Source organism: Microtus pennsylvanicus, chromosome 17, assembly GCF_037038515.1.
Source record: "Microtus pennsylvanicus isolate mMicPen1 chromosome 17, mMicPen1.hap1, whole genome shotgun sequence".
NCBI lineage: Eukaryota > Metazoa > Chordata > Mammalia > Rodentia > Cricetidae > Microtus > Microtus pennsylvanicus.
The window spans coordinates 28,018,438-28,046,186 of record NC_134595.1 but is presented as its reverse complement, the minus strand read 5'-3'; the positions used below and the strand labels follow the sequence as shown (position 1 = coordinate 28,046,186).

The 27,749-nt window shown below is 45.5% G+C and overlaps 2 protein-coding genes and 1 pseudogene across 2 annotated transcripts in view; all 3 read right to left on the bottom strand.

Moving 5' to 3' along the window:
• Nucleotides 1-11,912, bottom strand: part of Ndufa10 (NADH:ubiquinone oxidoreductase subunit A10) — a 37,842-nt gene extending 25,930 nt beyond the window's left edge. Inside the window, exons 1-7 of the mRNA XM_075951466.1 lie at nt 11,772-11,912; nt 9,274-9,442; nt 8,318-8,533; nt 5,566-5,652; nt 4,387-4,508; nt 2,806-2,885; nt 2,057-2,111 (exon numbers count right to left, since the gene is read on the bottom strand). Of these exons, the coding sequence (XP_075807581.1) occupies nt 2,057-2,111; nt 2,806-2,885; nt 4,387-4,508; nt 5,566-5,652; nt 8,318-8,533; nt 9,274-9,442; nt 11,772-11,846 (804 nt within the window). The 5' untranslated portion in view covers nt 11,847-11,912. The remainder of the gene's footprint in view (nt 1-2,056; nt 2,112-2,805; nt 2,886-4,386; nt 4,509-5,565; nt 5,653-8,317; nt 8,534-9,273; nt 9,443-11,771) is intronic.
• Nucleotides 6,051-6,749, bottom strand: LOC142837126 (signal peptidase complex subunit 3 pseudogene; annotated as a pseudogene).
• A 7,507-nt stretch (nt 11,913-19,419) lies between the features above and the next one.
• Or6b2 (olfactory receptor family 6 subfamily B member 2) lies at nt 19,420-20,358 on the bottom strand. The gene has a single exon (XM_075951606.1). The coding sequence runs from the start codon at nt 20,356-20,358 to the stop codon at nt 19,420-19,422; it is 939 nt and encodes a 312-aa protein (XP_075807721.1).
• Nucleotides 20,359-27,749: the final 7,391 nt, after the last annotated feature.

Here is a 27,749-nt window from a genome sequence, read left to right as displayed (position 1 = left end):
CATTTTAGAACTGTGAATGAGGCAACACTATATATTATAAACTCTTGGCATACAAGTCAAGGAGAATAATATGGCAGGACCTAAGTGCTGCTCAGCATGACCCTGCCTCAACACTGCAAAATACCAAGGGGACAGAGCTGCTCTGAAGACTGGAACAAAAGTAAGACTGGATAGAAAGCCAACATTAAGGTCAGACTACCCTTGTCTTCTCTAGAAGAAAAGAGCCACCAGAGAAACAGAGGAACCTGAACACCAACACATTCCTGGAGAGCCCCGGCCTCCAGTTCTGCCCTTCCAGAGAGGCCATTTTCTCATACTCAAAGCTTTTCTAGCACACGCCCAGCTTGGATCTCACGTAAAGGTGCATTATTCTAAGATACATACCATCTAAATAGATATCTAATCAAAAGGTATAAAATACATTGAATATGAACAAGGCAGCATTGGACCAGGAAGGTAATGACAGCAGCCTTTAGACCAGCTAGGACAAGAATGCTTACAGCAGGAAGCAGCAGAGCCACACTAGGACCCAGGATCTGTCTCAGAGCAGAAGGCCATTCCCGAGTGGGAGAGCTCACCAGGTCCCCTTCCTCCTGCCCTTTGTAGAGAGGAACTGGGCACACAGGATGCTCACAGCCACCAGCTCTACAAGATCCTTCTGCAGGACAGAGGGGCCTGAGCTGGCCCTCAAATCTTGAATTCCTACGCTTATTATTATTTCCTAACTCGTGACCTTCATTTCTTTCTGAGACCAGGTCTTGCTGTATAGCCCTAGCTAATCTGGAATTCATTATGTAGACCAGGCTGCCTCAAACTTGCAGTTATCTTCCTGCTTCCCAAGTGCTGGCATTACAAACATGCCTCACTGAGCCCTGGTAATTGAGGCTGTAGACACAATGAAGAAATTTAAAGCGGAACTCCTGTGGGAGGTTTGGTGTTAGTTTTTGTCATTATCATCAGCGTCTCATTATGCAGTTCAGGCCGGTCTTGAATCCACTATGTAGCTCAGGATGGCCTCAAACTTCTGTTTCTTTACTTTGGCCTTACGTTTTTTCAATGAATGGATATTTACTTAATACCATTTAAGAAATGACCTTTTCCCTCCTATTTCACTTTTTTTTTATTATTATTATCTTAAAGGAACTTGCTTTGCCATACTAAGATCGTCTCTGTGTTGAGTCTGGTGAAACAAAAAGAATTCACACTAACTGGGTGACTTACTACTTCTTGCATTAATGACAGAGTTTTTTGCTATTGTATGTATATATATATATGGTTTTGTACGTGGGAGAGCAAATGTCCTAAATTACTCCTTTCAGAGTTTTTTTGGCTGGTATTCACTGAGTTTCCTGAAAACTGTTTCACAAAACACAGACTTAAGGAAAACAGCTCTCTTTAAACAACTAACTTTTCCTCTGAACTAAGGCAAGATGCAGCTGTCATGCTCTGTGACACATATATGTACCGAAGTGTTTCACATCTTTGCCATCTATGATTTTAAGATTGTATAAACAAAGCTATTTTTTTTAAAAAAAATATCAACAACTTGATGGCTCAGGGAGGGTAATGAGCAGGACAGATACTGCTGTTTATGTGATGTGGGAGTCCCCTCTGTGTGCTGTGGTTACCATTACTGAATAAAGAAACTGCCTTGGCCTGTTGATAGAGCAGAACTTAGGCAAGTGGACTGAATGCTGGGAGAAAAAAAGGACAGAGTCAGAGAGACACTATGGAGCCGCCAGAGTCAGACATGTCGGAACTTTGCTGGTAGGCCACGACCTCGTGGTGATATACAGATTAATAAAAATGGGTTAAATTAAGATGTAAGAATTAGCCAATTAGAAACTAGAGCTAATGGGCCAAGTTAATACAGCTGCTGTGTGATTATTTCAGGTGTAAGCAATCCAGGCGGCCAGGAAGAACAAGCGCCCCTCCCCCTCCAACATTTATGACTCGCCAAAGCTCCTAAAGCCAGTAGTAATCAAACCCATCATGTGGCCCGGCGAACCCTGCACATAAGTCTAAGAACATGTGCCATTGATTAGCACTGCCCCACCTTGGTTGAGTCTTCAGATTCCCAGGTACTGTACACCAAAACCTCACACTGCTCACTGTAAGACAGAATGAGAGATACAAGGTCAGCATTACAGGTGGAAGGTCTGCACAAATGCCCAGAAGCCACTAGAGCCCCTGCTCTGACAAGCATCCCCACAGGCTGGAACCTGGGTATTCTGGTGTTCATGCTACCACAGTACGGCTGTGCAGGAGCTAAAAACCACTTGCTTCATTTTGTTCTTATCCATAACTTTGAGAATTTAAAAAATGCCCTAAAACTTTTCAGTATCAAACAATTTAACTGTAACACATACAGATACACCTAGGACCTGAGAACCCTGTGGAGAGGGGAAGCATTCTTCCCTCATGCTTCAACACATGAACAGGAATGAAAGAAGACAGACGTGGTGATGTTAACCCCAATACTGTTTAGGATGCTGACTAAGGGTGTAAAGGACTGAGTATTGATAGAGTTCCTCCACAGGTATGCTGTGTTTCAAGCAATTTTTCAGAATGTACCTCTAATGCTAAAATTTATTTTTAGCATCAAGAATCTTAAGGATTTAACTGGAAGGGGAAAAAGCATTTTAAAAAACCCAAACAAATTCACAAAACCTAAACTGAAAAGTCTCCTGTTGGCTCTGCAGCCTGAGGCTGTGAATGGGAGAAAAAATGCTCTGAGCTACAAGGCTTCCTGCAGTCTCTGCAAGACAGCCTGAGTCTGGCATGTGAGCACTGTGCTGGGCTCACCTCATCTTGGGGAGGAAGGTGTTCTTGTAGGCATTCTCGATGTCCTGGAGATAGGCAGAGGTGATCTTCATTTCATGTGGCTGAACAGAAGCAGAGACAAAGAGCAGGAGGCCTTCAGATTCTGTTTCTCATGTGAGTGTGTAAGGTGTGAGCACACTGGGGGCACGGCTTTTTCCTAAGGACCGACAAGCTGCAAGAGCTTTAGGGGACAGGTGGTGGGGGCACAACCAGCGAGAACTGTTCCTGACTACAGAGAAATCCATGTCATGACCCTCTTCTCACAGAGCAGGGCCAGGAAGAAGGTCCCTGTGAGAAGCCCCGCCTGTCTCTCTGCTGTACCTCACATCAAGAGCAGGCAACGAGAAACCACAGAGACTGCGAGGCCCAGTCTCTCCCATCGGCCTGCTGTAGACCCCCTCTCTCCCTTTCTGCTCTTCCCCTTCTCTCCCACCTCCACTCTTCCTTCACTCTTTCACTTCTCTTGTCAATTAAGAGTGGACAGTTTAGCCAAAGCTAAGATTCATTCTTCTCCCAAGCTCGTCTTCTGTGGCTTTTGCTCATTTCCTTGCTCAGGACAGGGCTCCTCTACTAGAACACTAGATGCGGGGTGGGAACTCACCTATCCAGTTAACACTCAGTCCCAGCATTCTGTAGTTGGCACAGAGGACTCATGAAACATTTGTGGGAGGGAAGAGGAGAGGGAGGAAAAGAAGACTAGCCTACTGTTCTGAAGTACAGAAATAAAGAAAACATTCCAAAACTGGATTGCGATAGAAGCTGCCACAATTGGCTAAGTTGGCTAAAAATCAGCTGCAAATTTCAACTGGTTCATGTAATCAAGTATAAATCCCACCTCACTAAAGCTGTTCATAAAAATAAAAAAGTCACCCATTTCCTGAGTGCCTGCAGCCCTGGCACCTAGACCAGGCACAGGAAAATGGAACAGTCAGCTGTCTATAAAGGTGGAGAATTCACTCCACCTGGGAACATTACTCCAGAACAGGGGTGCCAGGCACGAACTCGGGCACTTCTGTCTGACAGACACAGGCACTTAGTAGTAACAGATGAGGGGCCACAAAAGCACTGTAGGGGCGACAGGGAATCACATGCAGATGTGCATTCTTCCATACCCATATAAGCCCAAGGAGAAAGCCAGGCTTTGCCCTGCTTGCTAGACTTGCCATGTGCCAGCCAGCCTTGCCCTCTGTTAAGATTATATACTTCCTTGCTTGTAACTTAAACTCAACACAAAACACCCATCAAATTTACATGACGCTTGAAAGGATATCCAAATCACTTTCATCTCTAGGACAATAGGACATGAGACCCCTTAGAGAAGAGAAGAGAAGAGAAGAGAAGAGAAGAGAAGAGAAAGAGAAAGAGAAAGAGAAAGAGAAGAGAAAGAGAAAGAGAAAGAGAAGAGAAAGGACAGAGGATATGTTCACTTTGCCTCCCCACAAGAATGGCTCAGGGGCTAGATATGCTCTCGCTGGGCCCTCCTGCCTTATGGGGTCACTGGGAACTGGCACACGCTGATCACAAAAACATGTAGACACCTGGCTTGCATGGGTACCGACTTACATCTCCTTTCTTCTGGATCCGTTTCTGTATCTCTGATACGGGCACATCGATATAGATGACTACGTGGGGTGGCAGGTACTCTGGGAGAGTGAGCCGTTTTATTTCATTGTAGTGGTCCACACCTACACGAGAGAGCCCATCACTATCAAACTCTAGACAGCTACAGACTTCTGGCATCCCAACTGCTGTGCACAGGACAGACCCTGAGTATGTCTTCCTCACTTCTGGGAGAGTTGGAAGCACACCAGTTCTCCTCGTGTGTTTCTTTAGCTGGGATATATGATACACCTGCTGTGTATCTAGTTCTTTATGAACACACGTAAGTGTCTGGTTACAGGAGTTCAGAAAGCATTTCTTTTCTTTTTTTTTTTTTTTTGGTTTCTCGAGACAGGGTTTCTCTGTGGCTTTGGAACCTGTCCTGGAACTAGCTCTGTAGACCAGGCTGGTCTCGAACTCACAGAGATCCGCCTGCCTCTGCCTCCCAAGTGCTGGGATTAAAGGCGTGCGCCACCAGGATACAGCAGAGTCAGAGTCTCAGATTACAACTATCCTTTTGTTTGCCTCAGTTTCCCTGACCGACTATACTCATGCTGACCATTAGATTTCAATACCCACTGGTACAGCCATCAAGCACGCAGGCAAGAACCTAACACTGAAACTGACTTAGGCCAAGCACAGTATAGCCCAAACTCCTTACAGGCACAGCAACTGCCCCAGGATTCCCAGGCTAACTGGCTTTAACCAACAGACTTTTATCCTTTCTCCTTTGTCATCTGCCAATGTCCCTAAAACAGGCTCACTAATTTGTTAGAGGGGCACCTGTACAGAAACTGACAGGGAAAATAGAATGGCCCAATTTCATAAAAACTACACACTAGACCTGGAGAGTTTAGCAAAATTAGCTATAGAGGCCAAGGAAAACTAGTGGAGCTGTGGGCTGACCTCAGGACCAAGGGTCTCTTGGGGTATAGCGAGGGGAGCTGCAGGATGCAGAGTTTTCCTGAACATCAAGGATGCCTCTAGGGTAAGTGAATGGACAAAGACACCTATTTAGGATGACAAGGACAATGAGAGCTTGCTGAGCTCCCTTTCTCCTGGGGAATGTGGTATGCAACAGCACAAAATACCCTCCCCTCGGCCTCTGTGGAGGTATCCCCATCAGCAGAGGGCACAACTTACACTCCTTTCGGATGAAGCCCTGGTTGTACATTGCCTCCAGGAAGACAAAGTCACTGTAGATGGAGCGCTCCAAGACCACACCTTGTCCTGTTGAAACAGGTAAACAGTTTTAAACCAAATGAATAAAAAGTACTGCTAACTAGAAATTTCATTTTAGAAATGGAAAACAAAAGCCCAGTCACTTACAGTTCTAGTTCTTACAAATACATTCAAAGACTACACTGTTACAAGTGGAAAACACATTTAAAACCACAGTGCTTTTTTAGTTTGGGGTAACACTGTCTCCTCCATCACCTGGAACAGAAGAGGAAGATGGGTTCTAAACCAGCCACTTCTGCCTCACTGTGACCTCTCAGATCCCAGGTCAACTCTTCCTATACTTCACATCTTACTCATCACAACCATCTTCAAATTCTCTCAAACATAAAACTAGTTTTTCTAAATATAAAGAATTAAGTATAAAAATGTCCCAAGTTCAGAGTAATTTAATAACTCTTTGTTATCTCATGTGTCTGGAAATGGGACAAATTCATGTCCTGATCTTGCCACAAGAGGTGGAATTCCAGCATTTGGCAAAGTGCTGTACCATAGGGTCAAAGTAACATTCCTGTTTCTCCTGAGACCGTCTCCATCATTAAAGAAAAGTATCTTGCTCTCTTTCCACAGCAGCTTCAGGTTTCTGCCTCAGAGCAATCACGTCCCAAAGAAGAGCCTGGTTCAGAGCACTATTTTATGTTGACAGAGGCATGCTTAACTCTCCAATCAAATACACTTTCTAGACCAGATATGTAATGACCACTTTTTTCTCTAGGTCCAGGGTCTTCCACGTCTGTTAATATGATCTGAGAGATGGGCAGCCAGACAGGGACACTCCTGTCTTTGAGGTGGTGGTGCTGAAGCAGCCAAAGGTAATCGTTCCAGTCACACTCAATGAGAAGGCAAGGAAGCTCATAGCCTCTGCCAATGATATCTGCACTCTCCCTGCTCAGCAGCAGCAGGCCACTTGCAAACTGGGCTGATAAAGTTGGGCTCATATCTCCTAATGGCTTCCTCTCCTTCAGAGTAACGACCTCCAGTCCAATATTCTAAGCTGGCCACTTCTCACCTTTATTGCCATCACTGCCAGCTTCACTCACGGCAATGTGGTCCTCATGATACTCAGGACAAAATTCCCTGCAATCCATCCCGCTGGGTCTAGGCAGAACCTTCCCCTATGGAAGAATGGGCCCTGGCTCCACTCACCACCCAGAGAAAACTCATCCAGTGTTTGAGAAGTTAGCTGGTTGTTATGTAACTTAATCTAGAAGCAGCTTCCCTAGAGCACTCCCACCAACTCACTTCTGCCACGCATCTTTCCAGTCAGTCTCTATGCTCCAATTAAAACAGAAGCTTCCTTCCTGCAGTATTCCTGGCTTGAGGAATAAACCTAGCACACAGCAGGTACTTACTCACAAAATAGTAACTGAACACAGCATAAAAGGAAGCAAATCACTGTTCATTGAACATGTAAAATGTTTCTTTTTAATTTAAGAAACAAATGGTTAGGAAATAGGGTAGAATATGCTAAAAAACAAAAACAAACAAAAAAAACAACCAAGGACTACCCTGAGGGCCAATATCATTTCCAAGCTACTGCTTGGATTTCCCTGAGGGAGGTCCTGGTACGGAACCCAAGAAGACTCCAGATCACATAAGTTCCTAGGAACAATCAAGCCCAGAGCTTTTCCATCCTTGGAAGAAAACTAATCATTAACAAAATTGGGGAATAAAAACCAGACTCTTCTGGGACAAATGGGAATCTGTGAAGCAGCTTTATCAGCTATCTTGAGGCCGTGCTGAAAACACATCTTTGTTTTTCTAGCTCAGCTCAGAATGAGAATCACTGGTCCAACTTTCAGGGACACCTGAACTTGTCTAAAACCACAATCAACCACAGGGAAGCCACTGACACAGGAAGCAGACACAGCCTTAAACACAAACCACCTGGTTTTTCCCGCACTGTCTATCTATCAAACATGGGGCAGCCACTGCCCTACAAAGTAGACTGAGCCTTAAACACCAGCCACTCCCTCTCCCACACAGTTCACTCATCAACCACATAAGAGCATACACAGCCCTAAATACCAGCCATAGTCCCCCCCCCCCCCCCCAACATACTGTGCCACTGTGAATACAGCTCCTGGCATATGGCACAGTATGCCTGTTGTCAGTTTTCAGGATATTCTGGATTCAGGTCCAAGTTAACAACTTTGCTGCTTCCCAGGGAAGGGGCTATATCCTGACCTCATCTACACACATTCCTGTTCTGTCATGCCCTTGCTTTCGAGTCCTTGCTACCAGTCTCTCACTCTAAACTTTGTTTGTCCAAATACACCCAGCTTGAATAGCATCTTAGGACACACTCTCCCTAACTGTAGGGGCCCCTGAGACCCTGCATATTTTGCCTCCTCCCAACTTCTGCCATCTTTTCAAGGTTTAACTTTTACTCTGTGACAACTTCCAGCCTGGCCACTGTCCCTCCAGAAAACCCACTGGCTGTCATTCATGTCTATACAGGACACACAGTCCATCCTGATGAGTTCGACTTCACATTCTCCCAGTCACCCATGTGCTCCATCCTCCATCATGGTTTATGCTTAAAGCGGTGACATTACTTCTATAAGCTTGCCTAAAGTACCTTTCAGAAAACCTCTATTCAGAACGGGATCAAGAAAGGGAAAGCCCACCACCCCGACCAGGAACAGAGCGGTACCTGTGCTCAACAGGTGTTCCAGGGCGTCTGAGTACTGTAGGAGGCGGCTGGCGTACAGCCAGGACTGCAGGCGGTAGCTGTTGCCATCATTGCTTTTGGGATTATCATAAAATTTCTCTAAGCTACAGCTGCCACTAAATTCCGTGTGGAGGGGCCTTCCATCGCCTGTGGTGCTGCTTGAGTACTGGATGCCTGCTTCTGGAAAGTGCTTCATGCCTAAGATAGAGAACACCCAGAGGAAGCATGGCTGACCACTACCACTCGAAGTGCATGGTTGGACAAAAACACAAAGAAAATGTGAATGCTATGGCCAGGGCTGGGCATCAGAGCCCAAGGGAAGTCACCTTTGTGCCCACACTTCTTCACATGCTCAAGAAGCTCATGAGGTGCTGGGGACAATGGCTAAAGAGCAGGCTTCACCATTTCCTGCCACCCAGCAGCACATGTCAGTCCTTCCAATCCTCACCCCACTGCTGCTGTCCAACACCATCAAAGGCAAGTTGGCAGACTACTGCACCCAGAACTGGAGCAGGTCAGCCTATCTCCCCATCGTCCCATGGGAAAGTAAACACAGTGACAGCTCCTCTGGCAATGCAGTTCAGGTAGGCGCTCTGCTGCACTCCCAGGGAAAAGCCAATCCCAATTTTTAAATTTACTACATTTGAACCCCAACCCCACTCCACAATTCAGTCTTTTTGAGATAGGATCTTTCTATGAAGCTTTGGCTGATCTAGTACTCACTATATAGCCCAAGCTTGCTTCAATTTCATGGCAGTCTTCCTGACTCAGCCTCTCAAGCACTGGAGATTATAGGCATATATTAAATAAGCAACTAAAAAAAAATGTGAATGACCTACCTTAGGCTTAAATTTACCTAGTCAACAGAAAGCAAATTCTAGGTGGGATAAGCAGCCACAGGCCTGAAAAGCTAGGGTCATCCTGCATGATGTCCATACCTAGCTTCTCTGCGATCTCCTTTGCGAGCTTGTTCTTCCCAGAGCATATGTTTCCATCTACCGTTATCACTCGGCTGTACTGATTCAGTTTTTTGGTTGTCTTATCACCAAGAACGAAGGCGAGAGGTCCATACCTCAGCTGGCATTGCACACTGGTATGAATCTGTCCCTGAAAAAAACATCACATCACCTCTGGTTACTGCTGGCATTAGCAATTATTAGGTAAAATAGGAGGAGGCCCCTCTTATCTGATGAGCTGACTCCCTTCTTCCTTAGTGCAAGCTCTCTGAGAGTTGAATGTTTACATCCCTAGGTCTCAGAACAGGGCCTGAAACAAGGATGCTTGCTATGTTAATGAAAACTGGGTGGATGGATGAACAGATGAACAGGTGGATGGACAAACGGCAGAGGGGAGGTGGACCTGACAGAACAAAAATACCTCTCTGATCCAGGCTTCTGTCTTCAGCCTGTTACCTAGTTAGCTCACCACCAAGTACACAGTTTAAGCACGGGAAAGCTAGAAGACTTAAAGCAGAGTTTCCATACTCTAACCCCTAAGAATGATGTCCTTTACAGCGGGAACTATCCACGATCTAACAAACAACAGGGTAAATAAAGCATTATCTTTCCCTTCCTTCAACTCCATAATCATTCACAGAAGCCAAATTCACAGGTTATGAGGAAGAAGCATCACCTCCCTCTCCTACTGCACTGCTGCTGAGATCATTTTTACATCTCTCATCCATAAGGCAAGAGACATCCTCAGCAGTCTCGCAGTCCATTCAGCAAACTGAAGTAATCCCCAAACAAAAAAAAGATCAGCAAGCAGGGAACAGTGGTGGGTACATAGTCAAAAGGCAAACAACTGGAAGCGCAGTAAATTCTAAAGTGGGAAGTAAACCAATCTCAAAGATGATGCAGATGGCAAGTAAGTGCCTAAGATGCCCCCAAGAGAACCCAGACATGCACTGTGTGTGCTCGCATGATGCCCACAAAGGCAAATGACTGCCAGCACCAACACCAGCAAGAGAGCATGCAGCAGGACACTCTGCACTGCTGAGTAGTGCAAATGGGACAGTCAGTGGGCGACAGATGGTTACAAGACTACCATCTCACTAATACCCAGCAACCACATCACAGCTGATAGAAACATTCCCACATGAAATTTGCACGCATACTCCATGCAGCTCGAAGGGGAAACTGTCAAGATGGTCTTCAAATAGGCAAATAGACAAGTGATAATATATCCGAACTATGGAGCATTACCCAGCGATTAAAAGGAATGACACAAACAAGCCATAAAGACATGAACCAATCTTTTTTTTTTTTTGCTGTGTCTGAGGTTTGGTTTTGAGACAAGGGTCTCACTATGTGGACCTGCCCGTTTCATGCTGGAATTAAAGGTGTGCACCATGATATGTGGCTTAAGACTTATTATTTAGAGAGAGAGAGAGAGAGAGTTGGAAGAGCAACCGCTGAGCTATCTGTCCAGCCCCACTGTAAAAGTAATTGTACACATAAACAGTAGTGTGACAGGCAATATAATGTGTGACTGACTAAAGTCCAGAAAAGGCAAAATGACAGAAATCATCAAAAGAGCAGTGGCTGTCAGTTTAGAGGGTGGAAAATAAATGAACATTAAGCACAATGGATTTTTTTAGCGCTGTAAACTAATTTGTGTGGTACTATAAAGAGGCAGCAATATGTCACTGTCCACTGTGCAAAACCACTGGATTTCACGGCGTGAAGAACGAACGCAGTGCTTGCAAAACTTAGGACGGACTGAACTTCCCACATACACACATGAACTGAAGGGAGTGCAGAAGGAACAAGGATTGTAGCCTCTAAGAGTCAAGGTCAAAGCAAAAGTGCACTGGAATATGCCTAGTTGATAAGCGTGGTCCTAACGGGGCATTGGCGGACAGCGCTGATTCCGGCTCACATTTATGCACACCCCATTTCTCTCTCCGGCTCATTCTCACTTCTCACATACACCACTCCTCTGCTCAAAACAAAAATCCTAAATAAGAAGGTCAACCCCTTCACAAATTTAACACCTTTGCAGTTGTAGCTACTAAGAAGCAAAGACGTTATGGTGCTGTCAAAAAACGTGTCCTGTTCCCAGCCACGGCCTCCGCGGAGCCTAGTATGACCCACTATTCTGCATGCATCTTAGGAAGTCCTAATCCTCCCCCAATCTACCCCAAAAGTCTCTGTTGCGGCTCCACATCACGTCACCCCAGCGTCCACGAGGCGCTCAACAAAGCAGCTTTGCCAAACACTGAACGGACGAGCAAGCGGGCCCAGACTCCAGGGCCCTGGCCTCCGGGTTCCCCAGATGCAGCTTGGAGAGAGAGTCCCGCCGCAAAGCTGCACCCGGAGCTGTGGGTGGGGATCTCGGGAGCTCGTGGCTGAAGGGCCTGACCAACAACGCCGGGGAATCGGGGCTCGGAGAGGACAGTCCGAGACCCAGGCAAGACATGCCGCCCGCCGCTCACCACGCGCTGGGCTCCGGCCGCGAGGCCCCGCGCGGACGCTGACGTGGGGAGAAGTCTCAGCAGTCTCAAGGCCATCGCTCCGCTGTCCCCGCCGGCTCAAGGACCAGACGGACGCGAGCGCGACGGGGTCCTAGGCTGTCTGCGGCGCGCTGCCATGACGTCACAGCCGAGGTGTTCGCGGCGCCTGTCGGAAAAAAATAACCTTCTTGGGGTGAATAGAAGATTGGGCCAGGTTATACCGGAGGGACGACGCTTAAGCCTAGACCTACACTATGGGCAAGGCGTTAGCTCCTTTGGGCGAGTAGCGCGGCTGGACCTCCAGACAATAGATCTACGTATGTGGCGAAGGGCGAGAAGACCCTCCTGGGCCTTGCCGATTGCCTGGAGCTGAGATTGCCTGGAGAACTCTGAGCTGGAGTTCTCGTAGATGCCTTGAGGGGTGCGACGAAAGTGTGACTCTACGGGTTCTATTGGGTGGATCCGCTCGCTCCCCAGATCCTGTGGTGAGAACTCGCCTCCCGGGTCCACGCCCGACCTCTGAGGACTGGACCCCACTTCCTGTGTTCTGTGGGCTTCACCTACTCCATGCCTGGGTTCGGAGAGGAGGCTTTGCCACCCGCTTGGGCTCTGTGGGTGAGACCCGCTCGGGACTCGGTTTTGAGCTCTTGTCCGCTGAGAGCTGAGGGGGCCTCAGGTCTAGAACCACCATGGTCTCCAGGGCAGAGCTCCCTGCCTCACTTCCACAGCTGCCTCCTGGAGACTTCTTAAGCTCCAAGACCCTCTGAGGCTAAGGAGGAAGAGTCTGAGGAAGCCAAGAAAGTGCTGTGGGGAGTGTGTGTGTCCCCAAAACAGTGGGAGTCCCGCCCTGGGCGTGGACCACCTTCACCAAAGCTCCCCTGCCTTTCCCATTTCTAGGAAGCCCAGTGCTCCTTCCAGTACTTTGAGAATGGCTCTCCACATAGCTCTTGCATCTCGATCATCCTATTTCGCAACTCCCCTCCAGTGCGCTAGGTGTCAGTACCGGGCAGGCTCACCCTTAAGAAAGACACTGCCTCACCTCCTAAGTTGAGGTATGTCTGACAGCTTTAGCTGGTGGCATAATGGAAAAGGGTGTATGTCATTAACTTGCAAATCTTAATGGTGCTACTTAAGCTGGAGCCAGTCATCTGCCCCAAGTTTGCTCAGAGTTTCTGTTGTGAATCAACCGTGAGATATTTTTAAATATTTACTATTCAATGAGCTTTGGATCTCTGAATTCCAACCCCCCTCATTTTTTAAATATATTGTTCTTATAATAATGAGTTGTATTTGAACTTTTAAAAAGAATTCTTCACTTGTTCACGGAGGAACAAGTGAAGTCTCTGATTTTTAGTATTTCTCTTTTTCTCTCTCGCCTTATTGCCAAAATAATATAAGCGTCAACAAAATGACCTAGGAAGTATTTGCACCCGTTTTATTTTCCCTGGATGCTTGTGAGTAGAGGGTTTCTTGATGGGGGTTAAGGCTCTCCCGAAGCTGTTGGAGGAACTCCACAGCCACTCAGAGGAAGAATAAGCCTACTTGAGTGGCAGCTCTCTCCTCCAGCAAGATTTTTCTTTAGAAGAGTTGAGTGAGGAAGTTTCCCAAATGACAACAGAAGACTGGGAACTCCAGCAAAAAGTCAGAAGAAGAGAATGGAGAATGGAAGCTTTATCGTGCATTCCTTGGTGAATGAGTTTTAAAATCACATTTGGTTGAAACAAAACTTTAATCTCCTTTTTGTAGGGCTTCATGAGTATACAGGAAATGCTCAAAATGTCATACTTAGAAAAGGGAGGTGTCTAGAAGAACCCAAATGAAAGGAATGTTTGACCCAGTGAGCAGAGTAGGGAATAAGCCTCACAGGAGGTTGTTTGAAGTTTGTCTGCATAAGGTAACGCCTTGACTTACCACTTACAGTGCTGCAAAAATGATAATCCCCCAAAGATAAGCAAATAACGATGAAATTCCTTTAAAAGTATGTACAAGGTATCCATTGGAAACGGGAGGAAAAGTAGAGGAATCAAACAGAAAACAGTGACTTCATGAAAATAAAATCTTTCTGCACAGCAAGAGAACAATTAAGAGAAGTGATGGCCTGTAAAACGGGAGAAAATCTTTGCTTGCTACTTATCTGTCATAGGATTGATATGTAGACTATACAAAGAACTCACTAAACACCAACCAGCCCAGTCAATAAATAGGCCCGTGAAATGAGCCAATAGACCTGTGAAATGGGCAGAAAATTCTCAAATGATGAAACACCGGTAGCCAATAAACATGAAAAATTTAAGGACATCATTAGTGATTAAAGAAATACAATTAAAAGTACATTGCTACCCCACTTCACCCAAGTCAAAATGACAGTCAAAAAGAAAATGAATAACCACAAATTCTGGTGAGGATGTGGACAAAAAGGAATATTTATATATACACTGCTAGTGATAATGTATATGCTAAACTAGCCTGTATGGATATCAGTATGGAGATTCTTAAAAAAAAAAAAAACCTGGAAATAGAGCTACCATATGATCATACTATACCACACCTAGGTGCTTACCCCAAACAATTCCAAGTCAACATGCCATGAAAATACACTTGCACCTCAATGTTTATTACAACACTGTTCACAATAGCTAAGTTGTGGGGCCAACCTGTGTTCAGCATGAGAAGAATGAAGAAAATGTGCTAGATATAAAAATATAATTTTGTTCGGCCCTAAAGAATCTTGAAATTTGGAGGAGGAGGAAAGAATACAACTGGAGAGTATCATGTTAAGTAAATTAAGTCAGAAAGGCCAAAATTCTCATCTTTTCTCTTGTTTGGACGTCCTAGAGTTTATAGATAAACTCATGTATGTACTGATGGTGTAAAAGTGGAAGGGAAACTGGGCACCCAAACGAGCGATGTGGGATGTAAAGGGTGAGAAGAGGGTCATGAGGTGTGGGGGAATGTTCAAAGCACATTACATGCATGCGTGGAAGTAGCTTGTGAAACCTATATAATATTTTGAGTCATTAAAATGAAAAAGACATACACAGGCCTTCACAAATCAATTATATGATAACCTTAGTAGTTCTGTGTTGAAGAAATTGGATTTATAATTTTTAAAAAATCACTTAACCAAAAATGAAGTTCTTAAATATGCATACTTTCCTGAAGAATTTTGCTTGATATGTAAACATATAAATTTGTATAATCCCCTTCAAAAACCAGAAGAGAGAATGCTTACCACCACATGTTATGATGTCATAACTGTTAAAGACAGTACAAAAATTTAAGAACTCCATAGATCAATATCTCTTATGAACATATACAGGAAAATCCTCAAGAAAACATTAGCAAATTGAATCCAACAACATATAAAATGAGAAGAGAACACCAGATGCAAATGCGATCTAGTCAAAGGATACAAAGCCAGCTGACGTTTGAAAACTTACTAATATAAACAAAACAGGAAATATATGTGATCAGAGTGCCTGATACAGGAAAAGCATCGGACACACTAAATCCTCATTTATAATAAAAGAACACATCTGCTCCAATAAAGGCTTTAGGACAACTGCCTCATCTTCAGAAAGCCCTGCCCACAAAACCATAATGCTAACATCAAGTAGAGAAAGAATGAGATTTGCCTTCTGAATAAAAAGCAATCCCCACACTTACAAAGCAATGAAACCCCTAAGTCATGTCATAAGTACAAAAGATATAAACAGAATGCATGTGGGAAAGAAAGAAAACTATCTGTAGATGATAATTATTTTTACTCAGAAAACCCAAAGGAGATAGTAGAAAAGCTCCTTGAATGATGAGTAAGTTCAGCCAGGTTGTGCAATGCAAAAAAGGCACACAGAATTACAGTATTCTGTATACTAAAAGCATATAAGTCAAAGCTGAGTAGCAGATAGAATTCAATTTATGCTTGGTCTGAGTAAACAGTAATACTTGAGTTTAAGTGTAGCACATCTGTAGGCTACAACATATAAAATAACGCAAGAAATCAAAAAACCCTCAAAAATGGAGAGGCTTCCATATCACAGATCAGAAGAAATACACCAGGTTGGTTTTTCCCAAGCCGATCTATAGGTTTAATGGAGTTCCCACTAAAACCTTCACAAGGATGTTTTAATAGGTAGAGACAAACTTTATAAAATGACAGAAATGTAAAGATGCTAGATTGCCCACGATGGATTTAAAAAGGAGAATAAAGTCAGAGGAACTACGCTCCCGTTGTTGAGCTTTACTAATGCTGCTATCAATCAAGAGCGTGCAGTGGTTCTGGAGGCTATGGTATGCAAAAAACAAGAGCCAGTGAAGCAGAGAGAGCTGCCACAACGGAGCCCGCACAGATCTCAGCTGTTTCTACAGTGGTGCAAACATAGTTCCGTGGCCTAGTGGGAGAGCGATTGGCTAGCCATGGGGAAAGCAAATGAATTGTCAATAACCTTAACACCTGGAAAAAAGGTCCTAAAATCATGTGTTTGGATGGATCATGTATTTGAATGTAATATGTAAAATCACAAAGCTTTTAGGAAAAAAATAGGAGAAGCATTTTAGGCCTAGGACTAGGGAAGTAATTTTTAAAATATTATTTTAAAAAATTGAGCTATATATTTTCTCTGCTTCCCTCTCTTTCTCTCCCCTCCCCCCTTCAACCCTCTCCCATGATCCCCATGCTCCCAATTTACTCAGGAGTTCTCATCTTTTTCTACTTCCCATATAGATTACAACCATGTATGTCTCTCTTAGGGTCCTCTTTGTTGTCTAGGTTCTCTGGGATTGTGAATTGTAAGCTGGATTTTCTTGGGAAGTTTTTTTTTAAAACTTGATATCAGAAGCATAATCCAGAATAGGAAACAGGTTAACTAGACTTTACCAAATCCAGAAATGCCTGCTGCATGAAACCTTAAGAGGATGAGAAGACAAACTACAGGTAGAGAAAATATGTACAAGCCACATATTTGACAACAGACTTGTGTCTGGGATATATAAGTAGCTTCCTTAAACTTGAAATAATCCAAGATCGGGCATGGTGGCACACTCCGAAGGTCAAGAGGTGTGGTTCCGTTTATAGTATATTATGTGTTGAAATAAAAGGACAGGGAGAACAACTTGGGGGCATCCAGAGGCTCCAGTGTAGGGATGTGGCTGTGTGTCAGCAGCGGCAGATGTCTTCTGAGGATGGGAATGCTCTGTCCCCCAACTACACTGCGTCCAGTCATCACAAACGTGCATGCTCTGTGACAGATGAATCTGTATAAATGATGGGATTTGAACAAGTGCCGTAGGGTGTGCCATAGTCGATGTCCTGTCACCAAACCGTGCCTTAGTCACACAAGAAGACACTGGTGGGAAGACCAGGCAAAGGACACATGGGACTACCTAGTATATGTCTTTGCAACTTTATGTAAACCTACCATGATCTCTAAAAGAAAGCTCAAAATTACATTGTGCCAGTATAATAAAGTAACAGAATTTTACAATTTACACTTAAGAGATGGGTTTTTGTGTCATAATTTTTCGAAACCCAAGCACTGGAAAGAAGAACTGCTAACCAAAGCTACAAAGTGGGGTCAAGAAATTGAAATTGTGACAGAAGACAGGTGCTCATTATTTTCTTATTAAAATCTCAAAATTGTGATGATAACAGTATCTTCTAATTAATCTGTAGATTCAGCACATTTTCATGAATGAAAACCGGTGACCGTTTCTTCTGTTGACACTGACAAGCAGATTCTAAGATGTGTAACTCCTTTCAGGAAGACTCAAAAGAAACCAGGATGACATAGACTCGAAGCACATGAATGGGGGACACGCTAGTGGATCTCACAGCATGGGAAAGACCACATGGAAAAGCCCTGTAGGACTGGTGCAGGAAGAGACAGACAGGCAGGTTGACCTGGACCAGGTCCTTCTTCAATGATTGGGTCTTGAGGGAGAAGTGCCAGAAGATGGGGGTGTGGGGTAGAAAATAGATAAAATAAAAGCTGGGGTCTTGCATAAGCTGATGACTTATGCCCAAGCAAGTTTATTAAGAAATCCAGCAGCTTATATACTATTTTTAGGGGGAGATATGGCTAAATCAAACTGTGCTCTCAAGATAACACATGATCCTTTTGACACAGCTGCTTTAGAACTGATAAGCACAGCCCAGGGAGAAAATTAGGGTCCCAAGAAACCACAAACTTGACTCCAAGGTACGGACATGAGCCCCAGATTATCCTTGTGATATCTACACCTGTACAAGGACACAGAGATAATATGCCTTTTGACCTTTCATCAGAGCCTCTGAGAAAGTCTTGAGTGGGTCTGGCTCCCAAAACCAGGTAGATAAAAGAAAAAGGCTGGAGTTCAAAGCACAAGGATCCACATGTTCTTGCTGATTTGTTTTATTAAAGGTAACACTACCTAGGGAAGGATGTGACCTTTCAAACAATGGGTAAGGACTAGACTAATTTCAGGTCCTTGTGAAAATGGTTTCAGTTTCAGATGGCTTACAGATTTAAACATTTAAAAAGCAAAGGTAGAATGTCACAGGAGAACATTTTCATGAACGTAGGGGAAGTAAGCATTTCTAAAATGTAAAATCTCTATAAGGGAATTGTACACATTAGACATGAAAATGAAAAACTTTTCTCCGTTGTAAGACCTATGAGGTCAGAGCATATAATGAACTGGAAGGTTTTTTCTTCCAAGGGCTCAGATCTGACAAGGAGCTCGGATCCAGACGATGTAAGAAGCCCTGTAAGGAAAGAGACCAGTGTGAAAACGGGCAGAAGATGTGGGCGGCTCACCAGAGAGGCCACAGCCAATGAACAGTGAGACGCTCAGTGTCAGTACCTGCAGAACACCGCTTGCATTTGGGAAATGCAGATATAAGTCACAGTGAGAAGCCTTTGGAGCCCGAAGAAAGGCTGGATGGAAACAGATGAACAGCACTGTGTGTTGGCCAGGATTTAGAACCTCTAGGATTCTTCTCCTACACTGGTAATGGGAGTAAAACTGGTACATAAAGTTTGGAAATCAGTTTCTTCTAAACCTGACCATACACATATCTTGTGTTTCAGCAGATATAGAAACATACAGCCTTCGTGTACCTATGTCTAGCCTAGATCCAGCTCTGTATAGCTCACTAAACTGCATAGATTATCAATAAAATACTACCTGGATTGTATATAGCAGCATCACACATCCTAGACAGTACCTGTAATACTGTCCACCAAGAGCAAAATACAGGACTACATGCTGATACATATGTGAATATCGCTGAGCAACAATGCATGAATCATTGCTACATGCAAAGACACCCAAACACAAACTGCTGAGCCAAGGCAGAACATGGAAGTGTATGTACTTCATGATTACAATAATGAAGCTCAAAACATCCAGATTACTCTCTGGAAATAGCAGCCAGCATAGTGGTTATCTTGACACAGAGAAGGTGCCTAGAGTTAGATTCTAATGCTTGATCTACCTGGGAGATAGTTTCCTGAGTCCACACGCAGTAAATATGTTTGGATAACGGCTTATTACTGTAGGTAATTTTATAGGTTTGTTAAATTTCATTAAAAATATTAAATAGAATATGATATGAGATTTTATTTGAATTCTGCTTGAGAATACTTAATGTCTACTGAGGAGTATTACCCAGGCCCAGGGTCCTTCTCAGAGCATCCTTAAATTCAGTGTTCCTCAGACAGTAGATCAAAGGATTCATCATGGGTGTGAGGACAGTGTACACAGCAGAGATGAGCTTGTTGGAGCTCCGGGAATCGATAGCCTGGGGCCTCACATACATGAAGATCATGGCCATGTAGAAGAAGGTGACCACAGTGAGGTGGGAGGCACAGGTGGAGAAGGCCCTCCACCGTCCTGTGGCCGAAGGGATACGCAGCACAGCCAGGGTGATGTGTCCATAGGAGAGGATGGTGGCTATGAGAGGGAACACCAGAATGATGAAGGCCAGAATGAAGTCCACCAGCTCTGCTGTAGAGAAGTCGGTGCAGGCCAGCTTGAGGATGGGGGAGATGTCACAGAAGAAGTGGTTCAAGACGTTGGAGCCACAGAAGGTGGCGCTGGAGATAAAGTAGACCTTGATCATCGAGATGGTGAAGCCACTAGCAAAAGAGAAGGCCACGAGCTGGACACACAGCCCCGTGGTCACAATGACTTGGTAGCGCAGGGGATGGCAGATGGCCACATAGCGGTCGTAGGCCATGGAAGCCAGGAGTACACACTCCGTGCACACCAGGGAGCTGAAGAAGTAAAGCTGAGTCATGCAACCAGCAAAAGAGATGCGTTTCCTCTGCAGGAGGAAACCGTCCAGCATCTTGGGGATGATGTCTGACACATACCAGATCTCTAGGAAAGACAAGGAACCCAGGAAGTAGTACATGGGTCTGTGGAGAGAGGCGCTGCTCCAGACAGTGAGGATGATGGCCAGGTTCTCCACCAGCACGAAGAGGTAGGCAAGCAGGAAGAGGAGGAAGAGCAGGTACTGCAGCCTGGGGGCTGTGGGGAAGCCCAGCAGGATGAACATGCTGACCTTGGTGATGTTCTCTCCCCTCATCCTTCTGCAGCTGCAAAAGATCCACAGGTCAATAGGAAGGGCGAAGTGTCAACTGAGGGGAGAACAGGGAGCAGCCAGTAGCTTCAGGTGGAAAACAGTGGTCCTGGTTCCTCTGAGCAGCAGGGAAAGGAATTAATTTTCCTGTCAGGTCTTAAACTGGGAAGACCTGTGCACTTGTGTTTGGGGGCATAATGAAGAGGGGATGGGCAAGAGGGGAACTACTGAGGATAGATATTTAAGATGTAGGAAGCCTGCATGGCCCACCAGGAAACTAGCTGGAGTCATAAATGGGTTTCTGAGAGGTTGTGGGGAAAAGGGAACGCTCTTACATTGCTGGTGGGAGTGCAAGCTGGTACAGCCCCTTTGGATGTCAGTGTGGCAAATTCTCAGAAAGTTAGGAAACAACCTTTTTTAAGACCCACTAATACCACATTTGGGTATATATCCAAAGGATGCTCAATCGTGCCACAAGGACATGTGCTCAGCTATGTTCATAGCAACATTGTTTGTCATAGCCAGAACCTGGAAACAACCTCGAGTGAAGGATAGATAAGGAAAATATGGTACATTTACACAATGGAGTACTACACAGCAGAAAAAAATAACAGCATCTTGAATTTTGCAGGCAAATGGATAGGGCTAGAAAACATCATTTTGAGTGAGGTAATCCAGACCCAGAAAGATAATTATCACATGTACTCACTCATAGGTGGTTTTTAAACATAAAGCAAAGAAAACCAGCCTACAAACCACAATCCCAGAAAACCTAGATAACAATGAGGACCCTAAGAGAGACTTACATAGATCTAATATACATGGGAAGTAGAAAAAGACAAGATCTCCTGAGTAATTTGGGAGCATGGGGACCTTGGGAGAGGGTTGAAGGAAAGGAGAGAGGCAGGGAGGGCAGCAGAGAAAATGTAGAGCTCAATAAAAATCAATAAAATTAAAAAAGAATGGGTTTCTTTGCTGTGCTGCTGGATTTGAGTTCAGTATTCAGGAAGGGCTTGTATTGGCTTCTCCAGCCACCATTAGAATCCACCCCTTGTTCAATCATGGCAAGCATGATAATGCTTGTGATACACACACACACACACACACACACACACACACACACACACACACACACACGTATGTATGTATTCCCCTTGAATCAGAGGTGCCAAAGCTGGTGTTTTCTCTGCTCTGCTTTTATCATAAACATTTATCATGGAGAAAGCTGGGATAGTCAGGGCTGTGTGCGCTACCCTGTAGGGGTGAATATAGCCAAGGCTTTGCTCCTTAGTCTTGACGCAAGAGGACAGAAAGGACTGTGGTCCTGCCATGCTGGAGATGTGAGTGTAATGGTCTATGCTGCTGCTGTGACTCAGTGAGGCCTCCATAGTGTGGCCAGCTTCCCCCCGCAGCCAGCACACACCAGAAGGAACTCACATCTGCTCACACACCCTGACACTCCATATGTAATAACCGCATCACCGCCTTTCCTGACTATATACAAAAGTGGTGTCTAGGAAGCTGGCTTAATTTGAATGCAGTGTTGGGAAGTCAACTTAATTTGAAAATAGAAAATCCACGGCCAGAGGAGGTCTAGGAAAGTTCCTGGAAGCCCTTTGGGGGAAGAGTTTGTCTCAGCAGATAAAGAACAATGCCCTCTGGGGCCACCGCTGCAGTTCTGAGAACACTGGTTAGAAAGTTGCAGAGGAAGACGAGGTACTGCAGTCCATGCATACTGAGGCAGGAAGGCCTCATGGTGTGGCCGGAAACATTGCATGAAGTGAGGACACGGCAGGATGGAGCTGTGGCCACAGAAAGCTGAGGTGCAGCCGGGGATCCCTGAGGCAAATGCTGACCTATTGCAGTTCCAACAGTGAAGGAAATCAAAGAAGACTAGGGCTGAGTATTACAACTTACAGAAGCTAGTCCACTCATGGGAACAGGGACTAGGCCCAGGTCTCAGAAGCACTGACAGAGTCGGACAAGAGTTCCAGAGCAGCCTTACTCAAGGTGGACAGGGAGCAGACACAGAGGTGGCCACATGAATGCATATGGTGTAAGCCTCCAATATTCCTGCAGCTCAGACAAAAAGATTTGGGACAAGATCTGGACATCAGACAACCAAGCTGACCCTGAACTAAATAGGGAGTGTGTGCGTGTCCGGGGGGGGGGACGTTCCAGAGGCTGATCAGGATCCTGGGAAACTGGTGGGCAAAGGGGATGTCAGGAGCCTTAGCCCCTCCAACTAGGGATCCTGGGCATGGAGTTATAAAGGAGGCAACACCCACCAGCTCACCAAGCCCACTGTTCATTCAGGAGGCTAGGTCTGGGCCTAGGAGAGGCCCCACATCCACAGATAGTTCTTGAAGGTAGCAGAGTGTCACCAAATAGGCGCAGACTATTTTCTACAAACACTGAGACATGTGCCAGCTCTAGGATAGAAGACTGTCTTGTGGGGCTGATCGTACAACTCGACAGCACTGGACTTGCATTCCCTTAGCTGCAGGTTGGGAGCTATCCTATCCCATTGTGTCTGCAGGCCTCTGGGCCAGTGACTGTGTCTGCTCTCCTGCTTTCTCCTCCACTACCCATTGATAGCTATTTGCTCAGCTCCTGCCTCTCCTGTTTAGCTGTCCATGAATGACCTCTGGCCTCTCACGGTAAGGCTTGTGTATCTGCCAGCTATGCTGCAGCGCTTAAGATGAGTTGGACACCAAATCTGAAGGCAGACTAGAGCAGTGGACAGTTGCTTGCTCAGGCTGCTGAAACTATGCCAGTGCTGATGGTCGGCCAGTTACAGGCTTACAGGCTATGGGTCAAGTTAGTCTGGGGAAGCAGTTTTCAGGGTGCTCCCCACAGCCCTGGAATTCTAGCCCTAGAATTTGGAATTCTAGCTCTAGAATTCTGGTTTGCAAAAGAAAACAAAATGCAAATAAATTCCTAGGTGTCCAACTGACATCAGTGGTTACATGTTTGCTGGGAAGGGATAGTATATCCTGGGAAGGTTGTGTCACTGGATCCCCAGGAAGGAGGTTTGGACCTTCAGTATAAAAGGAGTCCTCTACTTCCGTTTGGCTATCATGGTATGCACATGATGGCCGCAAGGCAGACTCATATTTCACTAATTTCTGACCTCCTTTTTGGTGGTTCATAAATCCAATGGCAATGACTTTCAGAAAGACAGCAAAGAATAGACATCTAGGAAAGGATGACATGTGAAAACCCAGGCAGATGTTGAAACCATGCTGCCAGAGACCTGAGGATCCCTCAAGCCACTGGACACAGGAAGAGGCAGGGAGGGTTCTCCCCAGAGGTCAGATGGGAGAACAACCTTGCCACACTTTGATTTTTGAATGTCTGGGTCCCCCAAACTTTGAAAAAATAAATGTCTGCCGTTTTAAGCCACAGGCTCTGGTCCTATGGCAGTCCCTTGGATCCTGGCAGCAAAGAGAGAGGAAGTGAAGACCTAGGACATTGCAATGATGGGGAGTGGAGAGAGAGCACTGTGGCTGCCCCGGGTCTAGGAGCATCTCTGCTCGGGGAGATGTGCTGTGAGTGCTTGTTGGATAGCTGTTGGGTGCTGTCTGTAAGGTCAGATCAGCAAGCCTGGAATCCACAGAAAGGTTCTGGGATGAAAAAGAAACAGCTAGGAAAGCCATGGCACCAGGGAAGGGTTGCACTTGGGATGGGGATTCCTGGCACCAAGCATAGGTGTCCTGTCAGAACCCAAACTTACCACAGCTATGGGTTATCTCACGGTAACATAGCCCTTTCATGGCATCACAATGCTAGTGTGTGGTTCAATGCGGAGAATTGATTTGAGCAGCATTAGCAGTGTCATCCGGCACAAAGCACTTGAAGCTAACTCAGTAATGGCCTAGTCATTGCAAACTCAACATCTGGTGCTGAGCACCATCCAGAGCGAGGCTGGGTCTTTTCCTACCTGAGTGGCCACAAATGGCTTTGAAATTCCTAGGGGAGCCATTGGCATAGTGGGCTTTGCCTGAGATTTCACTGGATTTGCCTGGGATGGCTGTGTCTCCAGGACAAGCCCCACAGATTGTGCTTATCATTGGGATATGGCCACTGTTCACTGTGAATGAGCTAATTAATGATGGATGATGGGTTAGACAAAATCTTGATCTGCAGATTGAGCCCCTTAGAGCAGCACAGCCCTTTTCACCTGTACCTTGGCCATGGCTATGCGTTCTTTCAAACGGACTTCCTATTTTGGAATCCCTTTAGACTGGCAGACTGTGGACCTCGCGCTCAGCTCCCTCAAGGCTGATGGTCTGTCTAATAGAACATGCTATCGGAATGGGAGGGGTGGACCCAGGCACCTGCTCACAGCTGCACCCACTTAGTGTGACTATCACCTGTTGGCTCCCTTGTCCCCACTTGTCTGAGAATGCATTTCCATGTTGGATTTAATAGTTCTTGTGGAGACTGAGGGACTACCTCAGTTCTGATGAGGAGCCAGGGTTCTCTCCTCCCGAGCCAAGTCTGTCAGGTGCCTCAGACTGAATGTCTTTGCAAGGACAGAGTTCAAACTCAAGTCCATGCAAGAAACCAAGAGAGGACAGGAAGATTTCTGCAGCCTGGAGGTGCCATGGGAATCTGTGGGAGGCTCCTGCCCCATGTCAGCCTGTAGTTGTGAGATCAGAGGATACCCTCCTATCTGAACCAGTGCACAGGACCTCTCCATGGTGGGGAGCAGATGTGCTCTGATGTGCTCAGTGCAGCGAGGACACTGACTCAGACTGTGTGCTGCTAGATGGGAGGACATAGCACAGCAGCCCAGACTATGCCTTCAGCATGGACCTCCAAATATGCACTCAGCACAATTCTCACAGATCCATACTCAACATACCATTGATTGATTCTTAGCCAACCAACATCTATTAATGCTTGCTCAACACAGGACTCATCAACAAACAGCACAGAAATCCTGGACAGGGACACATCAGACTAAGCGCACTACTAATCTATACACAATGGGCACAGCGCTCACAGATGCGAACTCACATGGTGTTCATCAATACACACTCACTGAAGTGTCCAAAGATGACCACTCAGCATAGCACTTACAGACGCCACACACTTTGATGCAGTACTGTGAGCCCTCAGGCTGGGTGCTGTGACCGCGCAGGTAAATCCTGCCCCAGCCTCAGTGTGGACATGCAGGTGAGGTCTCTGTCTCACTGCACACATAGATCCTCTATGACACACATTATACAACACACTCTAAAATCACAGCACGGGTCCATCTAGTCCTGAGAAGCACTCATCCTACCTGGGAGTGTGGAGCCTCACTTGGACAGACTTTGGGAACACGGAGGAGCCCCTCTTCCTGGCTTGTGACTCCCAGGCAGGCCACAGTGGCTGGATGAGCTTAAGACAGATTCTTAGGGCATGGGCTCCTCAAGTATAGGGAGGAACTGCTATGGCTTTTTAGCTGGAGCCCAGTGTCTCCTGGGCCCAATTACCCCCTGCAGCTGACGCAGCTGCCCACACTGGTAATGAGCTGGATTAGGGCCTGTGGAACAGGCTGTCCTTGCCCTTTAGCCTCTGGAGCCTGTGGCCTTGCTTTGCTGTCTCCCCACATGCCTGGGCATCTGACTACTGCACTCTCCAACTCCAGCCTGGGTGTCTGTCTCAGAAGCTAGACTGCTATCTTACGGAATTCTTCATTCTCTCCTAAGTTCTCTATGAGACAAACTTCTACAACCAAGCATGGAGATCATGAAAGAGCAAAGTTACTGAACATGTATGACAAAGAACTAAGCACAAATTAAAGGGACAGTGAACGCAGAGTGGCTGACAGCTCTGGCCTGGGTTGAATCACGTGGCCTCCCTGCATCCTTCCTTCTGAACACAACACGAATACCATGTACTGTGTATGTCCTCATGCCACGCATCAAAGAAACACCAGGCTCAAATTCCAGACCCCCATGTGTTATGAACTTCAGTGTTTTTCCTGCCAGAGCACACTTTCCTGCCCTCTTAGACATGCAATGTTTTAATTATGGAACACAAAGTCTTTTAATGTATTCCTACTGTTATTCCTCAGCTTGTAAGAATCAAATTAGTGTTATCTTCCTATTGTATTGAGTTAGAACGTTTATTTATAAAATTGCTGTTCGAGTCACTGATTTGAGTTTCACGAGAAGTGTTGAGTTGATTTTGTCTTGAAACTGAGAATTTCCTCCAACAGTTTATGGAAAGGTGCTAAGTGTGACTTCTGCCATTTTGTCCCTACTTATTTATGTGAAGCTGCATTCTCAGAAATTGAAAATTGTAAATAAAGATATCAATCAACTGAATCAGTTGAAGAATCTTTATGTCCTTCAGTACTAAATACTCAATCAAGATTTCATTCCTTGTGTAAAAATAAATAAGTTCACCTTTGTGATTAAATATACAAGTCTGTTCCTTTCTTTAATAAATGGGGGGATTCTTTTATACCAAGATTCAAAAAATAAATTTATTTATGCTTTATATCACCAAATACTTGGTTTGTGTACCTATTATGTAACTATGTTCCGGAGGTTGTGTAAATTTCTCACGCATAAAGAAATCATGAGTGGAATGTATCTAAGGAGTCTTTGTCTAAGGCACCGCAGCCAACAGGACCCTGCCTGATGATGGAGAAGCCATCGATTGAGCAAGTGTAGAATCAGAAGCAGAGGCCCATGGTGTAGCTGTGTGACGTATTCTGCTAGACAGTCCGCAGCCATATATTCCCATGTTGCATCCTGTGCTAAAGACTCAGAAGGAGGCTGTCAGGCCGACTGGACCCTCAGTCCCCAGGTAAGTTAATAGCAAAGGCAAACCTTTCAGGACCCTAGGCAGCCCAGCCATGAAGCTTCCTGCATTCATTTGTCATAATCCTTAGGGACAAATCAGCAAATGTCCACACACTTACAGCTGTGGAGGAACTGCAATACCGACCTGTAGGGGGGACAGTACTTCCCAGGCACGGTGGGACTGTCATCGGAACAACCCCAGGAGGACAAACTCCTCTCCTTTGCCTCAGTGTCACCTTGCCACCATTAAAAGGAGGCTTACTTGCGTCAATCAACATCAAGGCAGGGTTTTGTGCTGCATCTGCCATGGCTGACATTGAGAAATAAAGCTGTGCTTTCCACCTCTCTGTTCCAAGCCTCCTCGGTGAGAATGGTCTACTTAATAAGCAGAATTTGTGCTCCCGATTTGGACAAAACAACAAACTTGATATCTGCAAGGATGCATATACTTGGCCCCACAGAGGGCTCAGTGACTGAGATCTTAAATCTTTCTTCCTAAAACCCCAAGTCTGTGAAGTTGGGGAACACGACAGTCATTGAGATTACAGACAAACGGTGAGGTGACTGTTCCCAGTGTCCTGGTATAGCTCC